Source organism: Prionailurus viverrinus, chromosome A2 (genome assembly GCF_022837055.1).
Source record: "Prionailurus viverrinus isolate Anna chromosome A2, UM_Priviv_1.0, whole genome shotgun sequence".
Taxonomy (NCBI): Eukaryota; Metazoa; Chordata; class Mammalia; order Carnivora; family Felidae; genus Prionailurus; species Prionailurus viverrinus.
Genome location: NC_062562.1, coordinates 106,171,866 through 106,190,711, shown reverse-complemented (window position 1 = coordinate 106,190,711; position 18,846 = coordinate 106,171,866). Strand labels below are relative to the sequence as shown.

At 39.2% G+C, this 18,846-nt stretch overlaps 1 protein-coding gene across 6 annotated transcripts; it reads right to left on the bottom strand.

Annotated features, from left to right (window-relative positions):
* Positions 1-7,110: 7,110 nt before the first annotated feature.
* Positions 7,111-9,700, bottom strand: ARL4A (ADP ribosylation factor like GTPase 4A). Of its 6 annotated transcripts, none has more exons than XM_047850705.1 (2): positions 9,289-9,700; positions 7,111-8,121 (listed from the first exon to the last, which is right to left on the bottom strand). In XM_047850705.1, the coding sequence occupies exon 2, from the start codon at positions 8,030-8,032 to the stop codon at positions 7,430-7,432; it is 603 nt and encodes a 200-aa protein (XP_047706661.1). In that variant the 5' UTR covers positions 8,033-8,121; positions 9,289-9,700; the 3' UTR covers positions 7,111-7,429. The 6 variants fall into 6 exon arrangements, with proteins under 6 accessions (XP_047706661.1, XP_047706662.1, XP_047706660.1 ...); XM_047850706.1 differs by having other exon boundaries at positions 7,111-8,118; XM_047850704.1 differs by having other exon boundaries at positions 9,298-9,700.
* Positions 9,701-18,846: the final 9,146 nt, after the last annotated feature.

Sequence of the window (18,846 nt, the reverse complement as noted above, 5' to 3'; positions counted from 1 at the left end):
TGCAACTATAATACATCTGTGATTTTTCTTTATCAGACCTGGTAGTCCCAAAATAATTGGCCATGATCATGATCATTGAAGCCTGTGATATACAAAGTTCCCATGAGGATTACAGAAAAGCAACATTGCAGGCAGGTTAGTATTTTATCTCTAAGTCTCTAATTGGTCTGTAGTTTTTCTGAGATGAGCAGGACTACTTATCAATTTCCAGGATTCCTTCCTCCCCTTAGCATCAACTATACACACAGTCCATGGAAGGAAGAGTGTCTATTCCATATTGCCTTTCCGCTGGGCTTTCTCAGATTTCCCCTAAGCTATCCAATCTGTCTCTGAATCAAAGTTCTCAGTTTGGTTATTTTGACATCAATGTCAAACCAACAGAAAATCACACCTCATGGGGAAAAAAAAAAAGGATCTAAGACAGCCAGGTAAACGTTCAACCAGCCAGTTCTATTTATGATCTCTTTATCTGCCACTAAATGTACCATCCCTCTATTGTCCCCAACAAAGCAATGGTTTCTAAATCTAGCCAATGTAGGTGTGTTAAAAAGCTAGCAAGAGTTTGAAAATACGTTACTGGCTCCATCCTCTAGATACTTGATTCAAAATGTCCCAGGTACAGTCTAGGGAGTTTTAAAAGCTCCTTAAGCCATTCTGTGGTATAGTCAGTTTGGGAAAACGTTGATCCGGGGAACTCCATTTTGCTACTGACCCATTTCAGGGTATCTATAGATAGGTAGATAATGGATTAAGGGGGAAAAGTATTTCTCATTTTAATATTTAAAAAATACATTCACCCACTGGATGCCCATGGTTTCCAATCTTACCTGCTGTTTAGTTATTCCATTTCTGCATTAAAAAGGAAACATGACTATTCATATTCATGTTGACAGTACATACAGCAGCGATAGAAAGACAAGATTAAGTCCTTTTTCAACCAGACTGTTCCATAGCAGATGTCTTCCAGTGCAAAAAAAAACTTTTCAAAATTTTAAAGTCATTGGGGAAATCTAAACATTGAACAGATACTTGATTATTTTGAAAAAGTATTTTTTTTACATGTGATGATATTGAGATTATTTTTAAGAAGAGTGCCTATCCTGGGTGTTATATGTGAGTGATGAATCACTAAATTCTACTCCTGAACCAGTACTGCACTATATATTAACAAGAACTTAAATAAAAACTTGAAATTAAAAAAAAAACTAGTGCTTATCTTTTAGAGACATAAACTATTTATAAATAAAATGTTATTTTTAGGACTTCAAAATAGTACAGGGGAGAGAGGAGAAAGTCACAGAGAAGGAGGTGGATGGAATACAGAGTAAACGAGATTGGCCAAAAATTGATAATTACTGAAACTAGATGAGAGATACTTGGGTGTTCATTATGCTATTCTACTTTTATGTAAGTTTGAGATTTGTCATAATAAAAGGTTAAGATTTTTATTTAAAACTAGAGCATCATTGGGGCACCTGGGTGGCTCAGTCGGTTAAGCGTCCGACTTCAGCTCAGGTCATGATCTCACAGTTCATGGGTTCAAGCCCCAGATCGGGCTCTGTGGTGACAGCTCAGAGCCCGGAGCCTGCTTCGGATTCTGTGTCTCCCTCTCTCTCTGTTCCTCCCCCACTCATGCTGTCTCTCTCTCTCCTTCAAAAATAAATAAAAACATTAAAATAAATAAACACTAAAAAAATTTTAAAAAATAAAACAAAACTAGAGCATCATTGAAATGAATCAACCTCACAGACTCTCTTCAACCACCCATTATTATTATTATTATTAATTGTTTATATTTGAGAGAGAGAGAGAGAGAGAGAGAGAGAGAGAGCGAGCACAAAGCAGGGGAGGGGCAGAGGAGACAGAGTCTGACGCAGGATCAAGGCTGAACCCAGGAGCAGGAAGATCTTGACCTGAGCGGAAGTCTGACGCTTAACCGACTGAACCACACAGGGACCCCTAAATTTCTTTTTAATGTTTATTTTTTTTGAGAGAAAGAGACACAATGGAATAGGGGTAGGGGCAGAGAGAAGGAGACACAGAATCTGAAGCAGGCTCCAGGCTCTGAGCTGTCAGCACAGAGCCCAAGGCAGGGCTCTAACTCAGGAACTGTGAGATCATGACCTGAGCCAAAGTCGGACACTCAACCCGCTGAGCCACCCAGGCGCCGCAACCACTCATTTTGAGGATGCTATACATCTTAGCACACAGTTCACAAAGCTCCTTTCCCTTATGTATATGTATAAAATAAAAGATATGTTTCTGCTGGCATGATTAAAGTTTATTCAACTAGGTTTTATTGGATGACTACTTTAAGTCAAACATCATGCTTCTGAAAAAGCATGGTTAAAAAAGGCCTAAATCTTATGGTATTGGAATTTATCTTAATTCAACTTTTTTAGCATGATAAATGCCTGGGTTTTCTGTTAACTCAATGGTTAACTTTAGTGAAGCTCAGAATCACCTGCTGGGCTTATGAGAGCACAGACTGCTGGGCCCAAACCCAAACTTTTACTGGAATAGAGCCTAAGAATTTGCATTTCTAACAAGTTTCTTGGTAATGCTAATACTTCTGTTCCAGGAACCATACTTTGAGAACCCATACCAGTTTCACTCATTTAGAAGACATAAATACAGCACACACACACACACACACACACACACACACAGATGCATTACCTGAGTTAGTCTTCAAACAGGAAGGAAAGGGGTGGGTACAATGGTCCAGATAATACTTCTATTTTGGCACTGCTTTAATTTCTTCCTTATTACAGACTCACAGAAGAGAGGGCCAAAAAAAGTATAGGTTTATTTTGGCTAATAACCCAGGATTTTCTACTCAATTTCTTTATAACCCAATGCCTAATATGGGTAATCTCAACTTGAACAAAACATAAGCAGAACACATAAAAACATGACCCCAAACTGAAATTAGAAAATAACACAGCACGCACATCTGTCCGTCATCATCCACCAGACATGCCCACAAATATTAAGTTTCCATACAAGTTTCAGCATACAAATCCCTACCCATCACTAGATAAAATTTACAAATTAATAACGATCTTGAGATATTTTGAACCACAATGTACACAGTTCCAGATTTTTAATTTCTGCGGTGTTCTATTTTGATTTATGTCTATCCCAAAAAATAACCATGATTTTAATTTTGTTTATTACTGGGGAAGGTGAGATTATATTTGCTAAGTTGACTGGTGCTTTAGAAATTTAAGGAAATGATGTGGATTTCAAGAGAATTCACTATGTTTAGTCTTACCCAGGCTCCACTAACCTCCCATTCTGTGCCATACTGCAGGAGTGCTAAGAAAAACAAATTAGGAGCTTTCTGTGTCACATACCTCTCCCGAATAGGTTTTAAGTACATTTGTCAGAAAATATCCTGGCTATTAACAGGTATCCATTCAATGTTTACCATGTGTCAGGTATTCATTCGTTGTTTATTTAATCCTTTTAGTCAATTAAACCCAAATAGTAGGTATATGCTCATTTTACCAGTGAAGAAACTAAGGCTGAGGGCGAATAAATTGTCCAAAATGAAACTAGTAAATCGTGTATCTAAGAATCAAATCTGAATTTCTACAATCATTATCAACTGCCTCTCAACACCTAGTGATCCATACTGGTTAACAGTAATAGCTACCATTTATTGAGTTCTTATGAAATAAAAAGCTAAATAGCTGACATTATTTCACTCAATTCTCTCAAAATTCTCTGTGACAGTCTTTATTTTACCAGGAGGGTACTCACATCATGAGAAGTTTCAAAGAACTTGCCAAAAGGTTACAAGTATATAGTGGGAGAGCTGGGATTTGAACCCTCACCTGACTCTAAAGCTCCACTAGCCTCCCATGTAGTTATTCCTACAGTTCTATCTTGTGTACATACTTCAGCTGTGGTTCAGACTATTATCTCTATCACATATTTTAATACTAATTTTATGATTATTAGTTTTAGCATGCTACATTCGTTCAAATTAAGCTTTAAATACCCATCTTCGGGGTGCCAGGGTGGCTCCATCGGTTGAGTGACCGACTTCGGCTCAGGTCACCATCTCACGGTTTGTGAGCTCAAGCCCCGCGTCAGTCTCTGAGCTGACGGCTCAGAGCCTGGAGGCTGCTTCTGATTCTGTGTCTCCCTCTCTCTCTGCCCCTCCCCCACTCATGCTCTGTCTCTCTCTCTCTGTCTCAGAAATAAATATTAAAAAAAATTTTTTTAATAAAAATTAAAAAAAATAAATACCCATCTTCCATGAAATTTATAATGAAATTTCGCCTCTAAATTAGGATGCCCTCACTTTACTTTTGGCTGATTCTTCGAAACGAAGTGTACACTTAATATTCTAAATCTTTTATCATGGTGAAATATATACTATATTTACTATTTTTAACAATTTTTGGATGCGTAACTCAGTGGCATTAAGTACACTCACAATGTTACACAAGCATTACCACTATCCATGTAAGAATCTTCTGCTAAATTGAAACCTTAAATGTAAAATTCCAACTTCAGACGATGCTATATTCAAAGTTCCAAGTTGTATTAACTAAATGCTGAGTGTTACATCACCAGAAGTTAAAAAAAAAACAAACATTTTTTGTGTCTTTTGCTATCACTTAAGAAACCATTGTGTTTACATTACTGATGAAATTGTTGTATTAAATAGAACCCCCGAAAACACTCTACCTAAGACCTCTCTCCAGGTCAATATGAATAATTAACCAAACACCGTTTAAGTGTCAAATGGCTTGTACAACAAAAACATTCTATGTCTTTCCCTCTGCTCAGAAACCATCAAGCTTCTACATGCTAGTCATTTTCTCTACATAATTTTTCCAGTAGCTTCACTTTTCAACTTCCAAGGCTTCATTCATTTTTCCATGACTCTTAGTAAACCTATGGTGGCTACATAAACTACACAACTCTTTTTTTTCCCCCCCTAAATGCTTATAATCCATTTAGGAATTACCCTAAACTTTTTTATATTTAACTTTCTTTGATAGTAATTTGCATTTAGAATCATCCAGTCCTTAATGTTTGGTATTAAACCAAGTAACCTTAAATATAAGAAAATATTTTAGAAATATACTTGAGAAAAGTTGTACCTTAATAAAAAACTGGATATAAGAGCATTGTCTAAACTCTTGGGGTGTATTGTGGGAAGATTCCTACCATCCCATCATCCTATGGTATTAATAGCTAGAAAAGGTGCTGGGGAACTTCAACTTAGCAAAATGGAAAACATTACAACCAGTTTTGGAGCTGAAAATGTATTTCATAAATAAAAGCTAGTATAGTGTTGTCGCTATTTTGTTGTTCAGTTGTGCACTAAATATGAAATGCTTCGATAACATGAATTTGCTTATCAAATTCTTAGGCTACAAAATAAGGGTCAGCACGCCTAAACTTTCAAGTGATCGTTAAAACAGTACAATTTCATACAGCAAGTATATACAAAGTACCGGAAGGCTAAAAATCTAAAGCCATTCCCTGTTTTTGTTTTGTTTTGTTTTTTTCAGCAAGCTTTATTAATCCATCACGGATCTAGTGATGTTTAGAGTATATCATGATTTCATTCAGAGAAAGGGAAAAAAAAAAGGTTCTCCCAGACAACAGTCTTTGGTGTCTCTGCCACACTTCAGGGAAATAAAACTACTTTAGGACTCTGTAACTCAGCTGTCAGGGTTGTTTTTACACACCTCATTAAAAGCTTCAGCAAATGGAAATACATTAAAACTCAAACACTGTTCTCCTAGTGCCTCCAGTACTTTATTCGTAGTTATTATCCACGTTTTTATAAATATAAACATTCTAAGTGAATGTCACTAGTGCAGGTACATTTAACAACGAGAGCTCCACAGGAAGCTACTTTATTTCGTGTGTAACAAGGATCGAGGTTACGGAAACCTAACTGTACCACTAAAAACAAAACCAACCCCCAAAACAGAAAACCAAATCCAAATAAAAGCCTGTTAGCAAAGTGCAGTCCTTTTGGTTATCTTCGGAACAAACAGCTGTTGGCTTTACACGTAGAAATTATGTAGATTTGCTAATATACGATCACTGGAAATAAGTCCTTGCTTGTAGATAAGAATCAGGTAGAGGGTTTTCCTCCTTTTAATTTAGAGGGTTTTTTGGATTCCAGTGTAAACAGCACCAGCGAATTTTCATAAAACATAGCTTTGCTACTTTCTCCTTCATTTTCTAGAACCGTAATTTTTATCAGCAGTACTGTTTCATTTCTTCCTACCTTATAATCAGGACTTTACTGCCCACATAACGCTGCTTGGATTGTAAACAAAAAATTAAAGCTCAGAGCACTTATAGGATACCTCTTACAGTTTCACTCCACAGTGCATCAGGTGTTGTTTATAAAGCTTTTGCTCCTCTCAAAAGACTACAAAAATATATGAAACCACATCTGTGTTCAGCCAGCGTCAAGAAAACAAATATTTTACAACTGGAATACTTTAGAGACCATGTACTGTAATTACATCCTCTTGACTGAATTCGTCAATTGCTTTCTTCATAAATTCATACATATACCAAGCGTGTGCATTTATGATTAGTCTACATGCCCTAATTTACGATATAAAAAAATTAAGTAACTTATTTTAGGTTCAAGTGAAAGTGCTCCTGACAATAAACTATTTCTACAACAGCCCTAAATCCCCCAAAGGGTGTTTTAAACCTGACCATGGAGAAAGATGCATAGCTACTTCTAAAAAGTAAACAACTACACACCAAAACATGCATTGTCAGGAAAACTAATTCATGCACTTGAATATGCCAATACCTTATTTTTATTATTTTAAGTTAGACCAATTTAAAACATTGCCCAGAATTAAGATAGAGCATTACATCATTTGATTCCAGAAAATGTCAAAATGCATTTGGCCAAAACTTAAAAAAACAAACACTTCCTCCTTATCCCTTACTGGTTGGACCAATGTGATCAATACAACTGTATATATATTAATTACCTTAACATTTCCATTCATTAGCATTTCATCTTAACATACAGAGCCTTCTATTGTAATTTCCTCGTAAAGGCTTCCCCCCAAAAGATGTAAATACAAAACACTAGGCAGATACTCTTCAAAGTTTTATTTCACTAACTTCAGGTCAAATTTCCACAAGTGTTTTCTGGTCAATTTGCTATCCATGCTTGGCTTCCCAGAATGGTAGTACCAAAAGATTTGTGGGGTAGGGAGAAGAGACCATTTTAAGAAGCACTGCATTTACGCATCTTCCACAAGGCAAAAGAGTTGGGCATTTGATTGTTCAACAAAACAAAGCTTTATCAGCATCCAGGAGGGCAGGCAGGCAAACCAGGCTGTAGACACTCTTCCATTTGTCAAAATCAGACTGGAGAAAACCTACTCCACACAGATAGAAAAGGTATTACCATTCATCTCTTCTTTTTCTGTTGCCGCAACATTTTTCTTCTTTTAATTATCATATCATGTAGTTTCTCAAGTCCTTCCTTCAGTCCATCTCCTATGATTGCACAGGTGGGCTGCAAATGCCAGGGAGTGGAAGAGCTCAGTTCACCCATTGCTAACAATTTCTCAATTTCTGAGAGAGACAATGAGTTCCTCAGGTCTTGCTTGTTAGCAACTATAAGTACAGGGACTCCCTGATTTTCTGATATCCTGGTTATTTTATGAAGTTCAGTTTTGGCTTCTTCCATTCTTTCAACATCAACAGAGTCCACAACAAACACAATGCCATCTGTGCATCTGGTATATGACTTCCACAGTGGCCTTAATTTCTCCTGGCCACCTACATCCCAGAAGTGAAAAGTGACTGTTTTAGAATTTCCCAAGGTTACCTTAATTTTTTCAGTGTTAAATCCTTTGGTAGGTACAGTATTTACAAACTCATTGAACTGCAGCCTGTATAATACAGTTGTCTTTCCAGCACAGTCCAAACCCAAAATAACAATGTGAAAGGACTGAAATGAAGGCAGGCTGGACAGGATAGAAGTCTGGTCTGACAGGCCATTCCCCATTTCCAGGTGCAAATTAGTGTTCCAAATTGAAATGCTTTCTTCTTACTGCTTCAGAATTTCTCTTCCTAGGGGATCCAGCTACAAGACTGCTGAGGGGAAAAATGAATAAGTTATTCTTTGAAATACCGTACTACAACTGTTTTTCTCTCTCCCTTTCTTCTTATGTTAAGACGAGGAACTTGAAAATAAAACTTGTTTGAGTAAATAAGCCAAATGAGATCTGAAGCGCACGCAAGCCAAGGCAAAAGACAGAATAATCCTTGTGATTCAAATTCTTTCACAGTCATGAAAATTGCAGTAACACGTACTTCTCTACGTCCCTGGGTTCCAAATCTCAAAGACCTCATTCTGAAGATAACCTAATCACCAGTATCTGGTTCGACTTACAATAACCACAGAAGTGCCTTTTTTGGCAGAAAACTCGTAACACGTAATCCTATTTTAGGGATCTAATTCCACGTGCTTAACAGCATACCCAGGGTCACTATTATCCCCCCTTCACGAATCCCCCCCCCCCCCCCCCCCGGCAAACAGCACAGTGCTCTCACCTCCGGAACTGGAGTCTGGATCCAAATAGGAAAGCATTTGTTAGACGTTTTTCACGCACGGGGTTGTAGAGAAAAGCACCCCACGACCGCTCAGCTTAGCTCTCCACGCAGCTCTGGCAGTTGCTGCACTAGAAACCGTAGCTTCGGACTCTGACCACGCCCACTCCTCACTGCCCACCCACGAGCCCAAATCCCATTGGTCACCCGCGTCAGCGCGTCCAATACACACACGCCCCAGTGCCCTAATTGGTGAGAATAACTGCCGCTCCCAGTGCGGCCGAGCTGGGCTATCCCTCGGTCCACAGGCACCACCTGTTGCCCTTAAGTTAGAAAACAAGGCGCCCACGGAGGAAGCCGAGTGGCCCCTGCAGGTGACAAGGAGCCTCGACCGGCCGGTCAGGTCGCTGCCAGACACCTCGTTCCGCCCGCTCTGGCGCACCTGCAGCGCGGCCGGCGAACGCCGGGCCAGGGCTCCCACATCCGGGACCCACGATCACCGGCGGCGCGTTAACCCTTCGTCCGCTGGCGAAAGGTGCTCGCCGAGGCCGTGCTAACCCCCAGGCGTGAATGATTCGATGTGCGGCTCCCGCACGGGCAGGGTCACTGTCCCACGAGCACGATCCCTATACCTCGCCCCTCCGCACCCGGCCGCCTCCTCTCCCTCGGCAGGGCGTGGCCACACCAGCTGCCCGCCCCGCTGCGGCTCACCTGACTCACCGTCTTTCCTGGTCTGGACCCAGCGTCGCTCACAGCCGCTCGGGAGCGCGCTGCTACCTGTCGGAAGGCACCAGTGAGGCCCCGTTGGTGGCCGAGGGTGATACGCGGCTTCTAAGGGCGCCCGGCTGGCGCCGTGCGCCAGGCCTCCTAACGGTGCCCGGCCGATCCCTCAGCTCAGCAGCCGCGGCCCCGCCCCCCTTCAGCGCGCACCCGGGAGCTGGCCATTGGGGGGCGTGCGGGAGCCCGGTCTCCTAGCAACGGCAAAACAAGGTCACGTTCGAACTGGCCTAACCCGGACCCGCCACAGGCGAGGTCGGGCGGAGCTTCCGGCTTCAGCTTCCAGAGCAGTTGCTGTCTCCGACGCTTTCTCTAGCCGGCGGGTGGCTTGAGACAGTTCCCGGCGGGTCCCACCCTGCACCGCCTATCCTCTGGGCGCCGTACGGTGTCCTCTGGGCGGTGGCCGGTGACGTACCGTCAGAGATTTCAGAAGATCCCGGACGGGCGGGCCCCTTATATAACGGGATGACGTGGGCGTGCCTCAGTAGCTGGCCTGAACGTCTGGGGCAGAATGGTGTCTGAAACTCATCATCCTTTTGTAAAGCAAATAAATTCCCTCTCTCCCACACGACCCTAGCAACATCCCCGTGAGGTAGAAATATCCCGGTTTCACAAATGAGGAAATAAACTGAAACATTAAATAGGCGTTTCTATTAACCCAAGGAAAATTAGTGGAACTTAAAGTCTACTTACTAGTCATTAAATGCCTAATGTTTCCTGTTGAATAATTCTGACCCTAAATGGCAGTTGTGTGCTTGACTCATAAGTCAAGCCTGACTTAACAGGCAGTAAGGACAATTCTATGTCCTCAGGGATAGAATGGTGAAGAAATCAGACCTTGTCTCTGTCTCCTGGAATGTTGTTCTCATTGGGAGCAAAAGAGTAACCAAATTGCCACATGAAAAAATTTAATTAAAAATGTGATCAGTGATAATTTCAGGATACTTAGACAACATTGAAGGTGTGGTACTGGGAAAGTGTCAATCAACAAACATCTTTTGGGTTGGGACTGTAAGAGATTGGAACTTGGAAGAATATACATGGTGCGCATTAAAAACAATTTCACTTTGAAAATACAGATTGAAGTTTCCTCAAGAAATTTATGTTTCTCAACACCATCATTGCTAGTGATATTTATTACCTTTATTACTAGATTTTTTTAAAGTAACAGACATAAGGGGCAGCTGGGTGGCTCAGTCTGTTAAGCCTCCAACTTCAGTTCCAGTTGTGATCTCACAGTTCATGAGTTCTAGCCCCAGTGGGGCTCTGTGCGGACAGTTCAGAGCCTGAAGCCTACTTTGAATTCTGTGTCTCCTCCTCTCCCTGCCCTGCCCTTCTTACACTCTGCTTCTCTCTCTCTCTCTCTCTCTCTCTCTCTCAAAAATAAACATTAAAAAATTATTTTAAAGAATAGACATAAAACCTTAGGTCTAAGTACAGTGTATATTTTCAAGACCACACCACTAATTTTGGAAATAAAGCTAGAAATCTCAAATAGCATATTACATCAAGTTGCTGAATCTAGTGTAAGCTAAAGCTTGCCTTGTTAGTTATCATTAGCCATTTACAGCCATTAGTTAGCATTAGCCATTTACAATAATCAGCAAGTAAGTGTAAAGGGCTTAGTGTAATAACTAGTCTTTTCTTAGAAATTTAACAAATATTTTTTATTAAACTGGAAAAACTTGAAAATTGTCATGAAATCAAGAATTAAGAACAAGAGTCCCTAACAGCCTTGTGTTTACAATAGCTTTACAATTAAGTAGGCCTTTCCCTGTTAGTTGCAAGGGTGCGTATCTGTACACTTTTCCCTGGAGAAAAAGAAGGAGATGGGAAAATACTAAGAGTTTCTACCCTGGCAGAATCACTTAATGCTAATAACATAGGCTTATAACTAGAACAGGGTTGGCAAACTACAGCCTGTGTGAATTTGCCTATATCAGGAGATAAGAATGGTTTTTACATGTTTAAAGGGCTGCAACAGAAAAGATAAGAATATACAATAGAGGCCACTTATGGCTCACAAAACCTAAAATATTTTCTCTCCAGCTCTTTAGAGAAAAATGATACTCCTCCTCTGTAAGTAATAACAACCATACGAAAACTGCATTAAATGATATAAAAAGCAATGGAATTAATGGACTACACCATTTACTTTGTTGCACAACCTTCCTGTAGAAGGCAAGTTCAGATATTTTATTTAGATGCTATTCCAGGAAAGTGTTCCTTTTAAGCTATAGTTCATAGGCTGCGTGTTGAGGTGCTCTGGGGTGCCTCAGGAACTCATGAGGATTCTATGGGAGATTTTAACTTTTTGAGGGAAACACAGTGCCATCTGTTGGACTCTATTAACAACTGTAACTATTAAGCTGACTGGATCTATCTACTTAAATGGAAATTTGGGATATTTCTTTGGGCCTGAGGCACCATGAAAAAGTTATTTAGACAAGAGGTTCTGTGAACCCCTGCCTTTAGTTATGGTTTTCCAAACTTTACTAATAAGGAGAAGCATCTGGTAGTGGTTGTAAAAATAGACATTCTTGGTCTCCATCACAGACCTGCCAAATGAGAATCATTAGGGAAGGAGCTAGTGATCTGTATCCAACAAGAATCTCAGGTTAAATGGTGAGACATTTTGAAGAAATACTGATCTTAAGAAATCCGTAAGCTTTCTCCTTTGAAATACAATTGAGTAATTTACCTTTTTTCTCCTTTTTGAATACCAGGACCCAGATCAAATCTGATGCCTGTAGCATTTTTCCTCTTCCATAATCTGATTTTTTATGATGTGCTTAAATTAAGCAAACACACACCGTAGCTAATGTCCTTCATGACCTTTGCACACTGTTTTCTAGGATACCTCACTTGGGCTTATAACTAGAACAGGGTTGGGTTTTCTAGGATACCTCACATAGGCTTATAACTAGTACATATTTACTGGAATCTCCCAAGTTTGAAGGTCTGGGTAAACAGAAGGCATGGGCTATGGTGGAAGGAATTGGTTCAGTGGAGGCAATAGACTCACAGCACATAATTGCTACGATATACAATAGGACTTCTGAGTGGTAAAATAGAACTTATTATCAAGTCATATACTTGTACAAACTTTATGTGACAGAGTCAAGGTCAGGAAAAAATGTAATTTTAAAGCTGAGTATTAAAAGAACTCAACACCAGACAAAGTGTAGGGGAAAAGAATTGCAGCTAGAAGCAACAGTATACAGAGCACGGAAGCATAACTTCTATGATATACTCAAACACATCCAAAAAGAGGAGATTATAATTTCCCGTAGGAAAAAAAAAAAAAAAAAAAAAAAAGATGTGCTAGGTAGGGGGACTTTAATCCTCCATTCTCAACAATAGATAAATCATCCAGGCAGAAAATCAATGAGGAAACAGCAGTTGAACAACACCATAGACCAAATAGACCTAACAGACATATACAGAACAGTTCATCCAACAGCAGTAGAATACACATTCTTCTCAAACCCATATGGAACATGAGTCAAGACAGATCGTATGTTAGATCACAAAACAAGTCTCAATAAATTCAGGAAGATTCAAAATACATCAAGTATCTTTTCCGACCACAATGGGATAAAATCAGAAATCACTAACAGGAGAAATATTGGAAAATTCACAAATACATGGAAATTAAATAGCATACTCTGGAACAAATAACAGATCAAAGAAGAATAAAAAAATCTAAAAAATTATGAGACAAATGAAAATGGAAACAACAGAACAAAACTTCTTAGATGCAGCAAAAGCAATTTTAAGAGGAAAGTTTATAGCTATAAATACCTACTTTAAGAAAAAATAAAAATGTCAAGTAACATTTTAACACCTCAAGTTTGGTTCAAAACATGCAAATCAATAAATGCGATACACCACATTAATAGAATTAAGAATGCAAAAAAAAAAAAAAAAAAGGGTGGGGCACCTGGGTGGCTCAGTCAGTTAAGTGTCTGACTTGGGCTCAGGTCATGATCTCAGGGCTTGTGGGTTTGAGTCCCGCATCAGGCTTTGTGCTGACAGTTCAGAGCCTGGAGCCTGCTTTGGATTCTCTGTCTCCCTCTCTCTCTGTCCCTACCCTGCTTGTGCTCTCTTTCTCTCAAAAATAAAATAAACATTAAAAAAAAAAGAATGCAAGTCATATGATCACCTCAAAAGATTCAGAAAAAGCATTTGAAAAATTTAACATCCTTTTTGATAAAAACTCTCAATAAACTGAGTATGAAGAAATGTATGTCAGCATAATAAAGGTCATATAAGACAAGCCCACAGATATACCCAATGGTGAAAGGTTCAAAGTTTTTCCTCTTAAACCAGAAACAAGACAAAAGTGCCCACTCCCATTCACCATTGCTATTCAACATAGTACTGGAAGTTCTAGACATAGCAATTAAGCAAGAAAAAGAAATAAAAGTCATCTAAATCAGAAAAGAAGAAATAAAATTGTCATGGTTTGCAGATATGATCTTATATATAGAAAACACTAAAGACTCCAGAAAAAAACCTTGCATCTAATAAGCAAATTCAGTAAAGTTGTAGGATACAAAATCAACATAAAAAATCAGCTGTGTTTTTATACACTAACTAAGTATATAAACAAAATAAATAATCCCACTTACAATAACACCAGAAAAATAGAATGTGTAGGAATAAATTCAACTAAGAAAGCAAAAGATCTGTACACTGGGCACCTGATGGCTCAGTCAGTTGAGCATCCAACTCTTGATTTACACTCAGGTCATGATCCCAGGGTCTCAGGCATGAGCCCGGCGTTCTGCTAGTGGGCTAGTGTCAGACTCCACACTGAACATGGAGCCTGCTTAGGATTTTATGTCTCTTCCCCTTTGCCTCTCTCCCCTGCTTGTGTGTTCTGTCTCTAAAATAAAATAAAATAAAATAAAATAAAACAAAATAAATAGTAAAATAATAAAAAAGGTCTATACACTGAAAAGTATAAAGCACTGATGAAAGAAATTAAAGAGGACACAAATAAATGAAAAGATATTCTGTGCTCGTGGATCTCAAGAATTTATATTGTTAAAATGTTCATATTAACCCAAGCAATCAATAGACTGACTGCAATCTCTCCCCAAATTCCAATGATCTTTTTCACAAAAATAGTAAAAATAATCCTAAAATCCATATGAAGCCACAAAAGACCCCAAATAACCAAAGCAATCTTGAGAAAGAACAAAGCTTGAGGCATCACACTTTCTGTCTTCAAAGTATATTATAAAACTATAGTAATAAAACGAGTATGGCAATGCCATGAATACAGACATACAGAACACTTCTATAGAATAGAACTGAGATCCCAGAAATTGTCATGCATATGTGCTCAACTAATCTATGACAAAGGTGCCAAGAATAGTCAATAGGAAAAGGACAGTCTCTTCAACAGAAGGGGATAGGAAAATTGGATATTCATTGGCTAAGAATGAAATTGGACTCTTATCCTTAAAGACTTAAATGTAAGACCTGAAACCATGAAACTTCTAGAAGAAAATAGAAGAGTCTCCTTGACATTGGTCTTGGCAATAATGTTTTAAATCTGACACTAAAACCACAAGCAACAAAAGCAAATATCAATGAGTGGGACTACATCAAACTAAAAAGCCTCAGCACAGAAAAAGAAACAATCAACAAAATGAGAAGAAAACCTATGGAATAAGAGAAAATATTTGAAAAGTATCTATCTGATAATAGATAGACATGTGGTTAATACCCAAAATATATAAAGAACTCATACAACTCAATAGCAAAAACAAAACAAAACAAAACAAAACAAAACAAAACAAAAAACCAAAAACAAACAAAAAAAAAAACCACCATAAAACAATATAAACATTCAATTAAAATTCAATTCAGTTAAAAGTGGGTAAAGGACCTGAATGGACATTTTTCCAGAGAAGACACACTAATAGCCAACTGATACACCACAAGGTGCTCAACATCACTAGTCACCAGGGAAATGTAAATCAAACTACAATGAGATATCACCTCACACTTGTTAGGATGGCTATTATGAAGACAAGAGAAAACCTGTTGGTTTGGATGGATAGAAAAGGGAACACTTATGCACTGTTGGTGGGAATGTGAATTGGTGCAGCCACTATGGAAAAGAGTATGGAGGCTCCTCAAAAAATTAAAAATAGAACTATTACATGATCCACCAATACATTGAAATCACTGTCTTGAAGAGATATCCCCACCCCTATGTTTATTGCAGTATTATTCAAAATACTAAGACATGGAAACAACCTAAGTATCAGTTGATGAATGGATAAAGAAAATGTGGTATATGTATACAATTGAATATTATTCACCATAAAAAAAAAAAGCAAATTCTGCCATTTGCAACATGAACAAACTTGGTGGGCAATATGCTAAGTGAAATAAACCAGACAGAAAGAATAGAGTATGATACCATTTATCTGTGAATCTTAAAAAGTTGAACCCTACAGGGACTCCTGGCTCAGTCAGTAGGGTGTCCGACTTCAGCTCAGTCATATCTTGCAGTTCGTGAGTTTGAGCTGTGCTGACAGCTCAGAGCCTGAAACCTGCTTCAGATTCTGTATCTCACTCTCTCTCTGCCCCTCCCCCGCTTGTGCTGTCTCTCTCTCAAAAATAAAAACATTAAAAAAAATTTTTTTAATAAAAAATGTTGAACCATAGAAAAAGAGAGTACAATGGTGATTGCTAAGCATTGGTAGGAAGGAAAAAAAGGGAAGATATTGGTCAAGGGTACAAACTTCTAGTTATAAGTTCTAAGGATCTAATGTACAGCATGGGGACTATAATTAACAATAATGTATTGTTGCTTGAAACATGCTAAGAAAGTAGATCAGAAATGTTATCACCACACACACACACATGCACACACACACAGGAATGGGAACCTTGTGAGATGATGGATATTTTTACTAACTTTATGGTAGTAATTGTTTCACAATATATCAAAACCATCACATTGTACACATTAAACTTACATGATGTTACCTGTCAACTATATCTCAATAAAGCTGAGGGAAAACAGATGTGCCAGCAAAAGGATATTTTCCTGAACATCAACTGATAGAATAAAAATGGATACATTTTATGTTTCTAAAGTGTGTCAATATCATTCATATTCATGATAAACTATTCATGTTTCATAACCTTATATCAGAAAGTTTTTTTCAGCTAAACTCCATTTTGAATTGTCTCTTGAACTTCTCTACCAAAGACCCAGAATGTTCAAAACTTAATTATCACCTTATTATTACTGTTGCTGAAATATGACCCTTCTCTTTTCGTCCTTGTTTTGGCTTACAGGAGTTCATTTAAGAGCCGCAAGTAAAATCTCAGAGCCATTTAAAAAATTCTCCTTTGGGGGCGCCTGGGTGGCGCAGTCGGTTAAGTGTCCGACTTCAGCTCAGGTCACGATCTCGCGGTCCGTGAGTTCGAGCCCCGCGTCGGGCTCTGGGCAGATGGCTCAGAGCCTGGAGCCTGTTTCCGATTCTGTGTCTCCTCTCTCTCTGCCCCTCCCCCGTTCATGCTCTGTCTCTCTCTGTCCCAAAAATAAATAAACGTTGAAAAAAAATTTTTTTTTTAAATAAATAAATAAATAAATAAATAAAAAATTCTCCTTTGTCCCACGTACAATTAGCCACCTGTCTCTTTAATCCATTTCTTTCTTTACATTCCATTTCCAGTACTTACATCTGGTTCTTATAATGTCTCTCCTAAACTAGTTAATTTACCTCCTAACTGATTTTTCGGTTAACAGGCAGTGGCACTGGCATTTGTCCCCTATGTCTGGCACCAGTGTCTTTTCTTCTTCATTATGCTCTAGGGAGTCCTAATTTAGGCTAATTCACTTTGATCCACTACAGCACAAAGCCACGGTACAATTTTGACAAGACTTTAAAAAGAAAATGTCAGAAGTACAACCTCAGATTTACATAGAATGACTCCTAGATAAGAATTCACCAGGCCCATGGGTCCAAAACTCTCCTCATGAACTTCTTTTATGGGCAGCTTCAAGGACGAGTTTCACCGGGTTTTAAGTCATCAGGCAGGTTGCCATTTCTTCTAAGAGGGCCATCACATGCCTCTAGACACCTAGTCAAGACCCAGCTGCCCAAAGGCACAGTGGTGGAAAGTTATCATGCCATAACACAAACAAGGTCTACTCTCTGTGTCCCTCTGGCCTTGGACCTGTCCCTTTGGGTATGACTGACAGTGAGAATGTCCAGTGTGACAGCACCCCGGTAAGGCCATCACATCAGAACAGATGTGTCCTGATTCTGCTCTTTTTAACAAGCCCTGTGTGTTATATCTGATTTCAACAGTCCAGTCCTGTCCAGTCATTTTTACGTTTCTACCCTCTGTCATGAGCATTGTGATCCTCTCCATCACATTCACATTCTCTTGTTGGAACGCTCCAAAGCTCAGTCTTTACGTAATCTCATGTAGCACCAGGACTTTAAACACCCTTTATTCTGCCAAATTTGTTTCCAACCCGGACCTATTCCCTGAAATCCACAACTGAGATGAATATAAACATCTCAAACAATTCCTAAACCTACTCCTCAGACTGAGCATATCCCACCCTATACATTAGCACCCAATTTACCTACTTTCTCAGAGCAAGGACTTAGGAGTCATCCTCATATACCATATCTAACCCATCCAGGGATATATACATCCAAACCAAATTACCACTTACCACCCCACTGCTGCCTTACCACCCCACACTCCAGTCCATGTCCGGTGTGTTTCTGGTCCTCTCGTGTGGTCTCTCTGCTTCTGGGAGAAGGTTCTCCCCTCAGGCTCAAATGTCACCTCCTGAGAAAGGGCCAGGCTCAAATGTCACCTCCTGAGAAAGGCCATCCCGAATATCTCAAGTATCTGCCCAGAACCCCCTTCCATCTCTGCCACCATTTTCTATTCTTGCTCTGCTTTATTTCTTCTTCCTAGAATTTGTATTTGTTTACTGTGTGCCCTTACTATCTGTCCCCTTTTCCATTATAACTTCCCACAGGCAAGGAGAATGTCAATGTCATGTGCCACTCCACCCCTAGTGTCTACTGCAGGGTCTGGCACTTAGTAGGAGATCAGAATTTATTGAATGAATGTTTCACATCCTAAGAATAATTGCTCAAACAGGAGCCAGCTGATCTCCATAAAAACAAGTGATAATCTTAAAGGGACAACTCTACACAGAGAAAAAAACAAAACGAATAACTTGCACATACTGATTCTTAAACAGGCAACAGACCCTAGAGAAACAGCTTCGAATGCACCATTATGACAAAACAGAATGTTTAGCTTCCCCATTTAAAATATCTCCATTAAGTTTAGTAGTTACTTCAGTACTCCCGAAACTAGTCACCAGGTACTTGCTGTAACTAATGCAACTCATAGAGCCCTTCCAGTGGTTTTCTCAATCCCAAGAGCAGGGGGACCCAAAGTAGTGTTCAGATTCTTACAACT